Genomic DNA, 16,386 nt, shown 5'->3' on the forward strand with positions numbered 1-16,386 from the left:
GAGGTCAATTCCTTTTGTTCTTTTAGTTAGTTGAGCAAGCAGTTTCAGTTCAGTTTCAGTTTAATTCATTCAATTTATTCAGTTCAATCAGTTTAATCAGTTACTTATTCAAGAAATTGATTTTATCTATCTTTTACTTTACTTTTACTTTCACTTTACCCCTTACTTAAATTTTGTATGGAATCCCATATAAAGTTTGAGTGAAAAGTAAGGTTTTATTAAAGTGGAAGTGAAGGTATTCAGAATTCTTCTTAATTATATATTATATAATTATTAATATTAGTATAGACTTTTTTAATATGGAATATCTTTATTAATATTAATATCTTATCAGCAGTTTCTATTTTATAATATAAAATTAAAATAAAAAAATTAGTCTCAGCTTATTCTATTTTTCTATACTATTTTTTTTAGTTTATAATTTTTAAATTTAAGCTGTTTTTTTTTAAAAAAATATTAATTAGTAAGATGCTCAGTACTATTATATAAAAAATATTATAAAACTTTTCTAATAGAATTAGAATAATTAATTTTAAAATTAAAAGATTAAGAATTTTTATAAAACCGCAGCTGTTTCTATAATATATCAAATCTATCAGATTCTTATTTATATTTTTACTGCTGTATATATAAATTTTAATAATAAATAATAAAAAATACTATTTTATTTTATTCTTCTAGCAGCTAATATATATATTCTTTAATATAACAGCTGAAATTAGAAAACAGCTTTATAAAATAAATATAATTATATTTTTTATTAATAGTTTTAAAAAAATATTATTTTAAAATATTAAAATAAATATAAAATTTATAAAGATTTTAATTACTTCGTTGCCGAGCTCTTTCTAACTGATTTATTATATTAAATTTAAAAATAACAGTATTTTAAATAAAAAAGAATATCTATTTAAAAAAAAATAGACTATAAATAATTAATATTTTTTTTTAATCTGAAAATAATTTTTTGAAATAATAATACTATTTCTACTAACAGATTGTACTTATATAACTTACAGTCTTAAAAATTTTATAATAATTATTATAAAATTTAAATAATATTCTTTAAAAATTATAATCTAAATTATAAAACTACTTCTAATATTTTTATATATTAAAGAAAAGTTCGAATTGCGGGATATTTTTAATCTTAATATTTATTTTAGATTTATTTAAAAAAGAAGAAGTTTTCTATTGCTAATTTAGTATTAATTTAATATTATTATATTAAATTTTTTATTATAATTCGGCAATTTATTTTTATAACTGCTAATAATTTTATAATTAATTAATAGTATTTCTAACTGCAGTAAGATTTTCTATTAAAAAATCTAATAATAAAAATAATAAACTATTAGTAGTAGAAGAAATTTCCGACTCCGAACCGCTATTTAAATATAATAATTATAGTAATATACTATATTTTATAAGTAACTGAAGAGAAAGAATTAGAATTATAAAAAAAAAAGTTAGTTAGGTATAAAATAATAACAGTCTTATTAATTCTAAAACTAATTCTTACTATTCTAAAAATCTAGTAAAATCCTAGGAGTTAAATATTGAAGAAGATCTGAGTTATTAATATTATAACTGTTGCGCGGAGAATGCGTAGATAGATTGTTGACAATCCGCCATAGTTACAGGGGTTATCTATAATAATAGATATTAAAAAACAATCTTAAAAATCCTACTTTTAGCATCTGAAAATATATGCTGATTTACTATATAGATTTGGATCTAATAAACCTTCATCAGACCAGTCCTTGTGGATTAGAGATGTCGAAACAGGGAAAATATCATATCCATTCCCGTGCGTTGTAGGAGGACTCACTGTCTACTATGGCTAATTATTAAACACGTACTAGGTACCGCACGAAAACGGACGATTGATTGACCCCGTCTGAAACGCAGCAATCTGACGACAAGATGAATTAGTCTCGGGTCATGAAAGCAGTTCCGGCACAGAGGGCAAGCTTACCACCTCAGTCACACTTGCGTACATCCCACAACCAAGGATAGTGACTCCCACCACAAAAACAATCAAGTTCAGGACAGCAGTGCGAAGGTTGTGCTGATCGAACCAGGCCCCTTCTTTGAGCAAGAAGAACCACATCAAGGGCGGGAGGTAAAAGGAAAAGCCTGAGACCAGCAGACAGCCACAAATCGAAAGCAGCTCGGAGAAGAAAGGGATAGCCTCGGCGACAATCCAACCAATGACATTGATGCAGGCCACGATTACGAGCCATGTCACCCATCCCATGGGAGTGTTGATAAACCGTACTGTGGACCCTTGGAAAATACGACCGTGCATAAAACGCGCGGCGATGGTGGCGTTGATGGCGCCTGAGATGTAGATGACAGGCAGGGCAACACCAAAGGCGATCTTAGCAATCAGAGGGCTGGCAGACAGCAGCGCGGGAGACTGGACCCCTTGTCCTACGAATGCGTAGATCACACCCCCTGTGACGGTGTAGATGGTCATTTGTGTGAGGGCTAACGTGGTGATGGACTTGGTAAAGTCTCTCGGGGTGTGCATTTCGTCCATAAAGGTAGGCTGGGCCCCAGCAAAGGCGTAGGCAAAAGCAATGTTGGAAATGGCAACGAATGCCTCGCTGAAAGTCAACTGTTCCTTGGGCCAGGCCGACCACGCGGCTGACGCTACGGTCGTGTCGTGGGAATGTTGAAGTCCGGTGGCGGTCATGACAATCCCAATGGCCACGATGATGGAGACGAAATCGATATATCCCAGAATGGAGATATCTGCAAAGGTAGGGGGCACGGCAAAAACAAAGAGGATAACAGCGGAGACCATACTGAAGACGAGACCGCACATACTACTTCCAGAGATAGTCGCTAGGGCTAGCTTCCCTGTTAAACAGTGCGAGCCGACGGTCATAGTCAAGAGGGCCACAAAAGCGACGGCCAGGACTTTGTCACCAATGCTTCCCAGAAGCAGGCGGCCAAAGTCCACAATATGCGGCAGGTGCGAATACTTCAGCTTGACTAACCCGATAATGTAGCTGGCATAGATGGCGATGACTCCCAATCCGAGAGTCAAGATGACCCCAGCCACCATGCCCAGCGTTTCGAATGCAGCTGGCAGACTCAGGCTACCCAGTGCAATAGATTGTACAATTAGCACGATGGTAAGGCGCTTCCAGCCGAGGCGATGGAAACGCTGTTCATCTTTCATGGCTCGCTCATGATCGTCTTGCAGGGAGCCCTTGTCCATGGCCTCGGCCTCGGCTTCGGCTGGGTCGGCCGCTGTTGTATCGCCCGCTTTTGTTTCGCCATAGATGCTGAGCTCATCGAGGCGAGTTGTGCCGTTTCCCATTTTCAGGAGTTCTGGTGGGAGATGAAATTGACAAAAGAAAAGAAGCCTGACTCGGATCCCGGGGAAGCGAAGAATAGTATAGGGGCGTCCTATTTCACTGTCTCATTACCCCGCACCCGGAAAAGGAACCATGTCTCTTCCGGGTATAAGTCTGCAGGATTGGGATGCAGATAAATGCCTGATGAAACATAATATCGTGTCATTGGTTTTACCAATCCAGTTGGTACCGTATGCTTCGCTGCCCGGGTAGTAGGATCTGCTTTCCTGATTGATCCCCTCTCCGCGCCAAGCTGGCGGGCGGCACCTTAGTCTCGTTATCTGATCATACGTTGCATCTGATTAGATTAGATTCCTGCAGCCATCCACTTTATTTACGAGTATGAATGGACCTGGTTTGCCACCAAGTTGAGTAGCTAGATAAGTTCTAGTCGTATTACCGAGCAAGGGAGAAAGTTTCTTTCCGCTGCCATCTGTCACAGTCAGCGCACTCGGCCGTGATAAATCAGTTACCATCACCGTGACCGGCCTTGTTTGCAAATCTACATCTAGAATACTGGATTATTTTTCATAAGTGTCTCACCATGGGTATAGTATTGCGTTGAGAGAATTGATGGCACTGGCATCTACAACAGATCCATCCGACGGAACTTACGCCGCTCGGACTTCCTCCGAATGCAATTGACCAGCTTGGCAATTCCCAGTTTAGTTTGATGGCCAGGTAAGCCTACCTAGGTCTCACTCGACCCCTCATCAACGGTGGGCCCACATCCTACCTAACAGCCTAACCGAGCTGTTAGTAGCGCCTGTGCGAGACGCTACCAACTAACCTTAACGTAATCGGTAAGCAAGTGGGCACGGCAAGCGAGTGGGTACCCGCGCGCATCATCTTCGCATTTTTAAAATTAAAGCAATTCAACTACTAATAATTCCACCAAATATGCCTCAATCATCAAATCCTTTAATAGAACGAGAGGGCCGTATCTACCTCGCTATTAAAACTATTTAAAATAGTAAAATTCTACTTATTAAAAAAGCTGTAAGTATTTTTAATATTCCGCATTTAATTCTATAACAACGCTTTAAGAAAGTCAAAGTATAATCAGATATATATACTAACTCCATAAAATTAATTTTTTTTAAAAAAGAAGTTTTAAAAAATTAGATTTTCTTATTTATAAAATATAGGCTTCATCCTCAGCCGGCATATATACGGAATATAACAACAATTCTTTTCTAAAAATAAAACTCGAATTTTACAGTCTCTATAAATAAAAAATAGATATATAATTTTATTAAATATACTTCGGCTTTAAAGACTCAGTTCGCTTAAAAATATTATATTTAATATATAAAATATAAAAATTCGAAGCTTTTAACTGAATAGTTTAACCGTATTAAAGCCGCAAAAAAAAGTATAGTATTTTTAATTAAAATATCTGAAATTTTAATAAAACCGGTTTTATTATAAAAATAATAGCTACAGCCCGTATAGTTATATAGTCTGACTATATAAATAAGCTATTTTTTATACAGTCAGAAAATCAAAAATAGATAACTTTAATTAAGTATATCAACACCGCCGGTATAGTATTATTATTGTACTTAATTTTTAAAAAAAAGTTTATATAAAAATATAGTATTAAAATCTTCTTTTTTTTAATTAGTATATCAATCTATTATTAAATAGTTAGATTTTTAATAATATCGGTTTATATTAGCTTTGTAAATACTTTATTTCTTCTATTAAAAACCGGCGGACAGGGCGATATAGCCTCTTAATTTTTAATAAATATAACTTCTATTTAATTACAGAATTTAATAATATATATAATTAAAATAATATTATTTTTATTTACATACTTCTATATTTTTTATATCTTTATTAATTATTTAATATTACTTACTTTATACTGTTAAAAAGAATATACGGAAGTTTAGTAGAATGACTGATCCGCCAGAACATCTACTATATTAATAAAATTAATTTTTTAAATATATATCCAAAAGCATATTTTTTTATTTTTAAAAAATTAACTATTTATAATACTTTTAAGGCTTCAGAATTAGTTTTATTTCAGCCGGACAAGATTTTTAATAATTAATTATACAGATCTGTAAATCTACTCCAATCGGTAGTACTACTACTATATTAATAGTATTAAAAACATCCAAAAATACAAAATAATTATAGAGATATAAAATTATAATTAAAAAGCTTTTTTATAAATGTATAATCAGCCCATCCTTATAAATAAAAGCAGTGTTATTTTATATTATAAAAGAATATAAAATCGTCTTCAACCGGACTGCTTTGCTTAAGTAGAAAAATAATAAATTATAAACTAAATTAAAAAGGTAGAATACTAAAAATAAGAGATCTTATCGTCGAATAGCTGATCTAGACGGCCTTACTATTAATAAAGTTAGAAATATATTTAAAAAAATTTATAAAACTGATTAAATTAGTAAAAGCCAGTTTAAAAAATCAGCTGCTAATAAGAAATAACCTCGCCGCCGGGCACCACCTCGCTGCAGCAATTGTAATACAATTAGATATATAAAAATAAAATATTTAATATGTTAAAACACCAATTAAACACGTTAATTCTTTAATATATAATATATATAAGCTTCATCTTTTTATAGAAGGCTGTTTAGGTGGGCGCGGGTGCCCACTCGCTTGCCGTGCCCACTCGCTTACCGATTATGTTAGCGTGATGTGATGTTCAGTCTTTATGAACACTCCCTATGCATTTAATATCGGTTACAACCTACTTCATAGCAGTGACAACAGTAAGGTCCACTGCTGTTTGCATGGGTTTACAACCCGACAACACCGGGCTATGTGATGCTCTTTTTATGGAGATATCATCGCTGTTGGGGCCGATATAGTGCAGATGACGCGAAGATAGAGCCTCAGTGGCGTCGGATATGGCCGAGGTCTTCGACTGTGTCTGAACTTCGGACAAATTAGATTCTTGGCCCTTTAATTCTGGGCAGAGCTCCGACCCGGTCAGGGGGCTATTCATCCACATTAAGTACCCCTCCACACGGCCCAATCTCTACCGGTCCCTGTCCCTTGAGCTATGTCAGCAGTCTGACATTTTCCTGTCGCAGCCGCTGGGCAGATGTGACACTGCACTATCTGAAATCCTTTGTACTAAGACTCTAGATCCCTGTTGTGTGGCTCGGTTGTATCCTGGCGCGTTATTTCGATGCTCACTGCTACGGCCGTTAGTAGCGAGAGTCCAGGCTGCTCATCATTGCATCCACTTTGGCTCCGTCAGCTCATGTTTCTGGGATGAAAGGATGCTGATCGCCTGTGCCTCAAGAGCAGGGGCGTCAGCAACCCACCCATCCCCAAGCCCAGCCAGTTCGTCCTTTGTGCAGGATGGGAGATAAGACTGCAGTTGACCTGCGCGAAGGACAGCAGCAGCAACCCTCAACAACTGCTCGACGGGCAAGTCCTCGCTTGTGCGAAATCAGCCTTCCTCTACCTCTGTCCCGTTAGTCAGTACAACCGCTGGGGTCTTACGCCTCAACCCGGTTTGTGTCATCGGGGCCCAAGGTCTCTCTAGAACCCAGGCCTAGGATGGTCACCGTATATTCAGCCAGCTACCACGGGCACGTGAGGGATACATGTCTATTGTCTGAGTTCCGACCGTGAAAGACTGCTCCTAAGAGAAATAACAGGCCGCCGCCTGCGCCTCAACGACACTTGCCGACCCAGACTCCGAATCTGACGCTAGACGAACATGACCCAGTGGCAGACGGCGCAGACCGTACGTCCTCTACGAGAGCCCCTACAGCTCGGAGTATATCAGCATCGCCATTCCCTCGGACTCCTGCGGGCTGCGGTATTTCAACTGCAGCCTTGAATCCACGCCTTCGTAACATGTACAGAGCCACAGGAGCGCTGAGCAATCTTCTCATTATGTGACTACAACGAATCAGTCTCGTCAGAACCAACTCGCTGCACAGTTGCAGTTAATAGAAGCTCATCAACCTCGACCTGCTCCGACCCAAGGCTTCTAATATCGATTGTACCCCCAAAGCCAGCCTCGGCTCGTCCACTAATTGAGTCATTATCCCCCAAGCCCAGCACCGCAAGACATCGTCTTCCTAGAACCCCTGGCTTCATGTTCACATGATGCAAGGGAAGAAACCACGCCTTGGCAAGCAGGTCATCTTCTACAAACGCTCTATCCACCTCAGAGACAATCTTCAAGCCATGCTGATCTTGACGGTAATGCCGGAAACAGGCCATCCCCTCTTTCGAAGCTCGGAACAGAGTAATCCTTTTGGTCGGGCTACAGCTGTGGATGCAAACATTGTGCGTTCTCGTATAACTGAGCTTAAGGAGTTCCAGCTCCCGGAGGTTGGGATCGGGAGCGGCGGGTTTCTGCTCCACGCAGAACGCATGCACCGGCAGCATCGCCCCATCAGCCACATCTGTCCATCTAAAGCCCCGTTCCACTCCGGTATATACGTCCTGAATTGACTCGGAGAACGGCAGCGCCAACATCCCCCACGTATATTTGTCAAACAGCGCCTCCAGCAGTCGCTGCTTGACCTTGTCCATGCCAAAGTCCTCAGCATATGTGACCTCAATGTTATCAATACCCAACGCGCCCACAAGCGCCCAGCAAGAGTCCTGGATCTTGCCGAACTTGCGCCCGCGCTTCCCGGCTAAGATGTCCAGGGGACTATTTTGCCAGTAAGCGACGAAGCCTGAGGCTGTGAGTGTCTGCAGAGACCGCCGCAACCACAGCTCCGGTAGCTGTGCGAAAACATGCGGGCGCTTAGGAATCGGCGACCCGACATCCGGCTCATACCCTTGCGATTTGATGAAGTAGGCGATGGCAATCTCCCAGGCTAATCTGGTGATTGGAACAGTAAGATCCGCAACAGTGGCCCGGTCGCTGAGCCAGAAGTGCTTGCCGAAGAGTCGTTGTCCGCATCCGTCGACGAGCTCCGTTTCGTGCAACAGTACGCCTTCCTGCAGGGTCCAACCGGAGCACGTCCAGCGCTCTGTCCCGTGCGCGTGGTTCAGAAGACTCATCAAGCTATTGGTGTGTCTCTCCAGCTCAGCTGGTGTCTGGTTATCGTCTTCCTCTGTGGGCTTGTCGTCCGGTATGCGCAGGTGAAGCAAGTTCTTAATCGCCGAATCCCGCTCCCAGGAGGTCGCGTGAAGCCAGACGATGCTTTTCTTGGCTTTGCCGTAGATATGCCTTAATCTGAATTAGCATATCACGAACCAGCAAGGAAGAGAGGCTTCTAAGTAGGTGGGTAGAAACCAACTTAACTGGGGAAAGTAAACCTACAGCTGCTTTCCAATCTCCTCCCCCTGAACCTTTCCCAAGTCTAATTTTTTATCCCAGGGTCGCATCCGCTCCCCGCTCTGAGGAACACACATCCAGTCCCACCAAATATACCGAGTCCCAATTGTCTCCATCACCTGTCGTGCTTTGGCGAGTGTCCAGCCCTTGACGGCGGGGACGTCCCATAGAAGACCCTGGGGGGGGTCGGAGGCGGGCTTGCCATCATCAACGATGTAGCCCCAGGTATAGGAGACGATACCGTAACCTTCACCATCGAGAATTCTTTGGGGAATATCGGTGTAGGGTACGATTCTCCACTGCTGGAGGTCGAGGAGCCAGCGGGGGTTTTGAGGGTCGTTGGGGGGGACGGATATTCTATTGGCCATTTTGTTGATGGATTGACCAGGCTTGGGGAATGTTAAATATACAATAGAATAGGTTCTTGAGTCGCGGAAGGTAGGAAGCCTCGCAGTTGATGTGAGGTTTTAAACGCCTTCGCGACCAGGTAGTTATCTAAGGAGAAGGTCGGCAAGTGGAAACGTGCCAGTCATTGGGGGTATTCGGCTGGTGGGGCTGAAGAAATTGCGATCTACTCTCCATTCGCCAATAATGTTACCGCACGCCAGTCGCTTACTTCTTCTCGAGTGCGGTCTTTTGAAGGCAGTTGGTCGATCTTGGTTCGGCCTTTGCAATGGGAGTGTCAATCTCGATAATCTGCTGATATATATGATCTTGATAAATCTACCTCTTGGTGATTGGCATTAATGATTATACGGTCGAAATAGAAACTTCTTATCTCCTCTGTACTTAAATACGAAGAAATCCAATAATCTATTATAGTATTTGACTTAGTATAGGCAATGGCAAGTGGAGGCTTTTAGGGAACAATTAAAATGAAAGTCGATCTCTGTCAATACAGTCTCGAAGACAGTACAAATCAATATTGTTTTCTTTTTTTTTTGCGTTTTTCTTCAGAACATCATCGAATAATCAGAATTATGGTTATATATAGTATGTTGGATATAAGCTGACAATTTGACTTTACTTACTTAGGTCTACTCGTATATACTCTACTTCCATACTTCAGGCCCTTCCGACTCGTGAACAAAAAAGCTAATCTTCTGAAGATATCTCTAGCCACCGGTTGTGATAAAAAGACAATCCAAAAGCTTCGGCCCCGTATGCGCTTCTTTGTTGAAATGGGAGATAAAAAACAACGCTTCGCTTTGCTTTAATTACAGTCCAAAAGTTTCTGTACTCCCCACCGAGACGATGTGCCAGTATTCTTGTGATACTCATAACAGCATAAAGCATTCGCTGTGCACTTACACATTATGGCGGGTCCAAGAAATCCGCCGAAATACAAAAGAGCGTACGATTGCATTTTGACTTCTTCTCCTATTAACTCTTTGTATGAAGACATAGGTAAATAGGGTAAATGGCTAGGCATTCCTGGAGCGGGTTCGTCTCCGTGCGACACCACAGTCTCTCAGGTCATCAAATTCCATCGTAATCAACAATACCAGAGATCCCCAGCGTATTCCAGGGAGGGGGATGACCCTTGTGTTCATCAAGTTGAGCCAGACTCGCTTTTAGGGAGGCCTGTTATTGAAAGCACTCGAAGGAAATAAAAGCCAGCGTGGGGTCTTCTAAAATCGAATTAAATATTCCTTGCGCTAGTTACAAACATCTAAATTCTGGGTTACAGGGGATAGAAACGGTGTCTGAAGTAGGTCGCTTGCCGACAGTCGGTCGCGAGGGCTGACTGTAACATAAGGGAAAGGAATGATGCTGCCAGAGTCTCCACATTCTTGGCACTAAATCTATTCGGTAGCCTGCCACTCAGGTATCTCGTATAGTTCTCATCCTCCTGGCGTTGAAACTGAGTCTTTGGTTGATGAGAGAGCAATAGTCATTGTCTATCTCCTCGCGTGTAAGACCAAATCTATCCAGAGGGAACAGAGGCTCATTTGTTGCAAGTTCGAATAGCTTTGAATCATGATTGGAAAGTGAGAATAGTCTTCAACCAAAAGGTTTTAGCATATCAAACAACCTAGAGTCCAAATTTCTACGGCTCTATCTATAATAGTGTCATTGATATGTTGTTGTATCAGCTCAGGTGCACGCAAGGCCAGAGGTGTCACAGGTTGCTGATCGCAGTGTCGGATATATTGAGCTTATATTATACACGAAGTCTCAATAATGCTGACCACACAAAATAGACGAATAAGTATATCTTACTTCCGCCCAGATCACCGATTCTGACCTGGATTGTCGAGAAATCTGCATTATCCAACTGGCCTCGGCGCCTTTGCGTAGGCATTAGATATCTGGGGGCGCTGTCGTCTTCAAGCACACCTGGTAACCATTTGACGGGGCTGAACTAGGGAGGCTATAACAGCTTGCCCATGCTCGTGGACCCCGATCACCGAAAATAGTATGTTTGCGGGTCACAGATCTGCACTTAATGATTAGACAGCGGCTTGCACCATCTGAGAGCTCCGACATACCACAGTGAGTGATGCCTGACTGATGAAGGAAGTCAGGGCCCAGCAAAATTTGATGAGACTTTAATTGCAGTGTTTGACAAAGGATGCTGTGCAGAGACAGACATACACGCACTCCAAGGCTTTACTGCAGGTGTAATGCTAGGAATTTTCGCTCTATATCTTCCGGGTTCAGACGACACCCGAACTGCTAAACGTGGGATTTCTACTAGGTAGGCTTATCAGCTTGCCTAATCTTGTCGGCTTCTATGTTAGTGCATGGGCGCAATCCCAGCCTTGTGGAATAGTTTGAAATCCATCACCCGGACCTTTCTCCCTTGGTATGATGATCATCTCATACCTCCATACCACTGTCTGTCCAGATATGACATCATAACCAACGTGCTAAGCCGTAGGGAGACATCGCCATACCGGAGACTACGCACTGTAGCCGGCCTTTCTCAGTCGATGTTCCGGTAATAAACTAAGTCCACTGCTATCTCCATCGAATCGAGCCCGAGTGAGCTGAGGGGCGGAGTTAACGCGGACTTAAGCCTCGGCACACTGGACTCCAGGCTGACTTATACAATAGCTTGTTAAGACTAAGATTACAGTATCTCAGATGTGCAATACTTAATGTGTGTATTTCCTATGGACTTGCTTTCTCGAAATCATCGATGACTATTGCCCACCTACAACAATTGCATTATTCCCATTGAGATACCACTTCCTCGAACGGTCAACACCACGACAGTTTACCACAAGTTATCACCGAACCCTTCACTATAAATCGAAGATGACGACCGACATCCCCAACATCCCCACAGCCCTTCCTAGGATTCCTTCTCAGACCAAAGACGCCATCGTCGACCCCATTTACCGCGCCCTCCTCTCAATCGACACCGCCAATCCTGCCCTCTTCGCCTCTGCCATCCACGAAGCCGCCCGCTTCAGCCTGAACGGCCGCCTTCTCGAGGGCGCCGACGCTATCAAGACACACGTGTACGATACGGTGTCCAGGATAGACACCACCCACCACCTGTCCAACCTCCGCATCACCGAGTTCGATGAAGTGACAGGGACAGCTAGCTTGGTCGCTACCGTTCTGGCACAGCACTATCGACAGGGAGAGGGACTCGATGCTTCTTCCAAGGGGCTTTTGGCGGGAGGGTTCTATTTTGTCGATGTGGTCAGGGAAGAGGGAGATGCCGAGGTGTGGAGGGTCAAGGAGTGGACCTTGAGGGTTCTTTGGAGGGAGGGCGATGAGGGAGTAATGGCAAGTGTCAACGAGAACGGTGAGAAGAAGGAAGAGTAGCGAGGGAGGTTGTATATGGAACGGCAGTGATTAGTATCTTATGAGAGGCATGCATGATGGATCACTATGGTATTACAAGCCCATTATAGCGGTGACCAATGGATGTTTAGCATGAAGAAGCGCTGAACGAGAGTGAGTAATAAGCAGTTGCACGTAGCTTGGACATTCTATGCAAGGAATCTAGCTCATCAGATTCGTGCAGCTGAGATGGGCAATGGTTATTGATCAAGCGTGGCTCAATGTCAGTAGAACCTTCATACTGCGGTGTGTCGAAGCCGCCCGAAATACCTCATATGCTTGCTCGATTTCGTCGAGTGCAAATGCTACAGTTGTCAGCTTTGAGCAAACTCAGAAGAAAAATCTCTGACGGGCAGGAAGCTCACTGTGGGAGAGGAATGCGTCCGGAGTCAGTATTCCAGCCTGGACCATCTTAAGTAATTCGGGCGTGGTACTCGTGTCCACGAGGCTGGTTCGTAAGCCTACATCCATTGTTAGTCCACACTTTCCCCCGTGGAGTACTTGGAGTGACTGACAAATATTGCGATGCCACAAGTGCTCCAGATGGAAGGCACAACTGCTGCCATGCACTCCAAGCGACGCAATAGTGCCACCCGGTGCGACCAGATACTGCGAGAGATCAAATGTCTCTTTGGCTCCAGCGGCTTCGATCACTACATCGAACAACTCTCCATCCGTCAACCTCCGGCAGGCCTCGAGGGCCTTTTCCCGACCGTCCAGGGTGGTGAGGACATGATCGGCGCCCAGTTCTTTCGCCCGCTCCAGTCGATACTCGCCCCTACTAATGATGACCACCTGCCGAGGCAGCCCATAGCCTCGTTTTAGGATCATCAGTGCCGTCAGCGCAATGGGTCCTGCGCCAAGAATGGCGACTCGTGCGCCCGGCTTGATGTCGCCGTTCATTATACCGCATTCAAATGCAGTAGGAAACACATCCGACAACATCACGTATGCCTTGGGATCGATATCCTGAGGAAGCTGGTGGAGAGAGAAAGCGGCATGCGGAATCCGGACGTATTCTGCCTGCGTACCATCGATCTGGTTGCCCAAAACCCACCCCCCAGACGTGCATTGGGAGGACATCCCCTTTCGACAGAACCGACAGTGGCCGCAAGAGGTAATACAGGAGATCAGGACAGTCTGACCGACTCGGAGGTTGGTCACGCTTGGTCCGACCGAGTCGACAATTCCGACGCCCTCATGGCCTAGGATACAGCCTGGTTTGCATGGGATGTCATTTTGGAGGAGGTGGAGATCTGTGCCGCAAATGGTGGTATAAGTAACCTTCACAATGGCATCTGTGGGCTCTTCAATTGAAGGCTTTGGACGCTCTTCAATGGCGAGACGGTGAGGACCATTGTAAACAACCGCTTTCATAGTGAGGATGGACCCCATGGTGCGAGGCAGTTCTTTGGGATGTGATGTTCAGTTTACGTTCCCCCACTTCCCTCTGCAATGCACCCTTTATATATTTCGAGGGTCAGTGTTTGCGTTGCATTGCTTTGGTACTTTCAGCACTTTTCGCTCATGCAGCATGCGGGGTTGTCATGTATCAAATGACCAATTATAGTCTTCATCAGGGTCGGCTTGAACTGCTGGGTGAAGGTAGCGAGCTGCATGGCGCTGAGCTGCTGCAGTTACTTAGCTTAATCAAGCTACGCGTATCTGCGCGGTGTCGTATTCCGCGGAGAAGACAGATCCGTGTGGCAGATGTCTCGGAGACGCCGGGGACTTTTTCACTAGACGCTATCCTCGATAACCTGCTACGAATAAGAAGTGGAGATAGGGGCTTGGATGGAAGTCTCTCTTAGTAGTATCTGGCATTCATTTGGTTGCTCGAGTACATGATTTCGATTGCATTCTGTCGGAGAAAGCGGTGGGCGGTACGTAGCGGCAATATATCCCGCCTTTCCGTTGCGACGATACATGAAAACAATCTACAAGACTCTACCTCAAACGGCTTCAGACTTCCTTCGTCTCGACTCCCGCCCCCTCTCCGACCAGGGAAAATGCCAGACGGGGATGATGAAAAAGCTGTTGCTCGTGTCGGCAATTCCCGCTAGACAGCCATACCACGCCAAGAACGCCCCGAGTAGGGCGAACAATCCCCCCGCCTTGAGCAGAGGCGTGTAGGGTGCGCCGTCGGGGCGATACAGGTAGCCGACCGCCAGGAGGAGCACGGCAAGGTCGACGGAGGCAAACAGGGAGAAGAATATGACCGTTGACTTGACCGTGCATGTCACGAGTAGGAAGGTGAAAATAAACCAGCCCTAGTGTCAGTAAAGTCAGCAAGCCAGACGCTCACAGAGAACGGAGACACAAACCATCAAATACAGCCCGAACGAGTCATAGAACATGCCCACAGACCCGTCGTCCGCGGCCTTGAGCTGGCTTTCGATGTCGAATCCCCCCGGGGTGAAGATCATGGCCAAAGAGATCCAAAACCCTCCGTATGAGGAGAGGGCTGTAGCACCAAAGGTATTGCCGGCGGCCATTTCCCTGGTATCTGATAATTAGCGTGGAGTTCAGCACGCAGAGCAGATGGATGGACGTAGACCTACCACATTCCCGCGAGAAGTTGCACCAGGCCGCCATAAGCAAAAGCCAGCGGGACTACCATGTTGGGTTGAGTGATTCCCCGTGTCTGCATGTTGATACATCCCAGGACGAAGGTGGTCAGGGCAAAGCCAGCCAGTCCTAGCGGGGCGGGATTCGTGATCTTGCGCGCTTTGACTGGCTTATACAGTCCAGGCTGTAACTCGCCTGCGAATGCGGGGAGGTATGTGCCCGCGGTGGGGACATGAGCTAACGGTCCGTACTCAGCTAATTGCTTGTCGAATTCGTGGGAGGCAGTGGTGTGAGTATCGACTCTTTGGGGCACCTCGATGTCACTAGTTGGAGTATCAGGCATGATGTTCGACTTATGCGATGAAAGGCTTTGGAGACCGCAAGGTATTCCCCCAAGGTGAGGACTTGCTACTCTTATACTTGGAAGTGAACACCAAGGTTTGAGTTCGTTTCATTCTCGCTAAGGGATCCAGATCTCTCAGACTGGGCACCTCCTTTCACCTCGTGGTCGTCATGCGGGGAAAAGCTAGCTTGCACCGTGTTCTCAAATATGAGCACTCATCCATCCAGATTCTTCGGGCGGACGGGGCCTCAATTGGATCCGTCCATCAGTTGTGGGCCCTGATCTACAACTTAACTTATCGTTCGAGCGGTACCTATCTGGGGAAAAGGGACTATCTCCCCGCGCTAGGGGTTGTTAGAGTGGATCAACATCTCCTTTCGCCTAGACAGGTTGGTCGATTGGGAATGATATACGTGCAGAAAGGAAAGGCAGATCCGGAAGTCTAATTGGGATTGCAGCGAATCCAATTCGTGCTATGGTTGGAGCCTACATCGAACAAAGTCTCTCGAGTTTGCCCCTGACTTCCTGACTCCGGGCGAACGGCAGCCTTCTCCAAGACTGTCATTTAGAGAGCAGGAAGGAGGGGGGGGGGGGGGGCGGCACGTGAGTGTACGGGACTCAACAGCCCAGTAGAATGTCCCAACAGTGGTGGTCTGTCTTCTTACATCGATGTGTGACAGCTGGTGGCAAGCACTGTCGAACCCTCGAGTCGCATTGCCCAGCGGCATCTCGGCATTTCCCCCAGCCGCCAGTTCAGGCTCAGGGCTCAGGGCTCAGGGCAAGGGCTTGTCATCACATGCTAGTCCATGGTTTGATCGGCGGTGCAGCTCCTTTTATTCATAGCATCTAGTTACTCCCAGCTTCATATCTTTTATGGTGACGATTATCAGATAATTTTACACTCCAAGGCTTCGGCAGTCTAGATAGCACGACCCATAATATCATATCCACCAATCCCCGCGTTAACAGAAATTGTTCCATGTCTATCTCGCAGAGAATCG

The 16,386-nt window shown here is 44.5% G+C and overlaps 5 protein-coding genes across 5 annotated transcripts; 1 reads left to right on the plus strand and 4 right to left on the minus strand.

Moving 5' to 3' along the window:
- Window positions 1-1,861: 1,861 nt before the first annotated feature.
- Window positions 1,862-3,232, minus strand: ASPACDRAFT_30937 (uncharacterized protein; the record flags this gene model as incomplete). The annotated part of the gene is made up of 2 exons (XM_020199773.1): window positions 1,862-1,915; window positions 1,979-3,232. The coding sequence occupies 2 exons, from the start codon at window positions 3,230-3,232 to the stop codon at window positions 1,862-1,864; spliced, it is 1,308 nt and encodes a 435-aa protein (XP_020054922.1).
- Window positions 3,233-6,475: 3,243 nt separating this feature from the next.
- Window positions 6,476-9,041, minus strand: ASPACDRAFT_1857107 (uncharacterized protein; the record flags this gene model as incomplete). Its single annotated transcript, XM_020197519.1, has 4 exons — window positions 6,476-6,805; window positions 6,870-6,949; window positions 7,665-8,565; window positions 8,659-9,041. 4 exons carry the CDS (start codon window positions 9,039-9,041, stop codon window positions 6,595-6,597), a joined length of 1,575 nt encoding a protein of 524 aa, XP_020054923.1. The 3' UTR covers window positions 6,476-6,594.
- A 2,744-nt stretch (window positions 9,042-11,785) lies between these two features.
- On the plus strand, window positions 11,786-12,456 carry ASPACDRAFT_1889109 (nuclear transport factor 2 family protein; the record flags this gene model as incomplete). Its single annotated transcript, XM_020198508.1, has 1 exon — window positions 11,786-12,456. Exon 1 carries the CDS (start codon window positions 11,938-11,940, stop codon window positions 12,454-12,456), a length of 519 nt encoding a protein of 172 aa, XP_020054924.1. The 5' UTR covers window positions 11,786-11,937.
- Window positions 12,273-13,895, minus strand: ASPACDRAFT_1881447 (putative zinc-containing alcohol dehydrogenase). Its single transcript, XM_020198239.1, has 3 exons — window positions 12,990-13,895; window positions 12,840-12,935; window positions 12,273-12,779 (listed from the first exon to the last, which is right to left on the minus strand). The coding sequence occupies exons 1-3, from the start codon at window positions 13,867-13,869 to the stop codon at window positions 12,682-12,684; spliced, it is 1,074 nt and encodes a 357-aa protein (XP_020054925.1). The 5' UTR covers window positions 13,870-13,895; the 3' UTR covers window positions 12,273-12,681.
- Window positions 13,896-14,426: 531 nt separating this feature from the next.
- ASPACDRAFT_1889111 (acetate uptake transporter family protein) lies at window positions 14,427-15,395 on the minus strand (the record flags this gene model as incomplete). The annotated part of the gene is made up of 3 exons (XM_020198509.1): window positions 15,036-15,395; window positions 14,799-14,973; window positions 14,427-14,744 (listed from the first exon to the last, which is right to left on the minus strand). The coding sequence occupies exons 1-3, from the start codon at window positions 15,383-15,385 to the stop codon at window positions 14,427-14,429; spliced, it is 843 nt and encodes a 280-aa protein (XP_020054926.1). The 5' UTR covers window positions 15,386-15,395.
- Between the last annotated feature and the right edge of the window lie 991 nt (window positions 15,396-16,386).

This window comes from Aspergillus aculeatus (assembly GCF_001890905.1).
Source record: "Aspergillus aculeatus ATCC 16872 unplaced genomic scaffold ASPACscaffold_10, whole genome shotgun sequence".
NCBI lineage: Eukaryota > Fungi > Ascomycota > Eurotiomycetes > Eurotiales > Aspergillaceae > Aspergillus > Aspergillus aculeatus.

Bases quoted from the DNA above. Each gene is read 5' to 3' on its own strand.
- ASPACDRAFT_1881447 (XM_020198239.1), bottom strand. From the start codon at position 13,869: ATGGGGTCCATCCTCACTATGAAAGCGGTTGTTTACAATGGTCCTCAC. The intron at 12,936-12,989 runs GTCAGTCACTCC...CAATGGATGTAG, and splicing joins CTTGTGGCATCGCAATATTT to GCTTACGAACCAGCCTCGTG. The intron at 12,780-12,839 runs GTGAGCTTCCTG...TGACAACTGTAG, and splicing joins GGACGCATTCCTCTCCCACA to CATTTGCACTCGACGAAATC.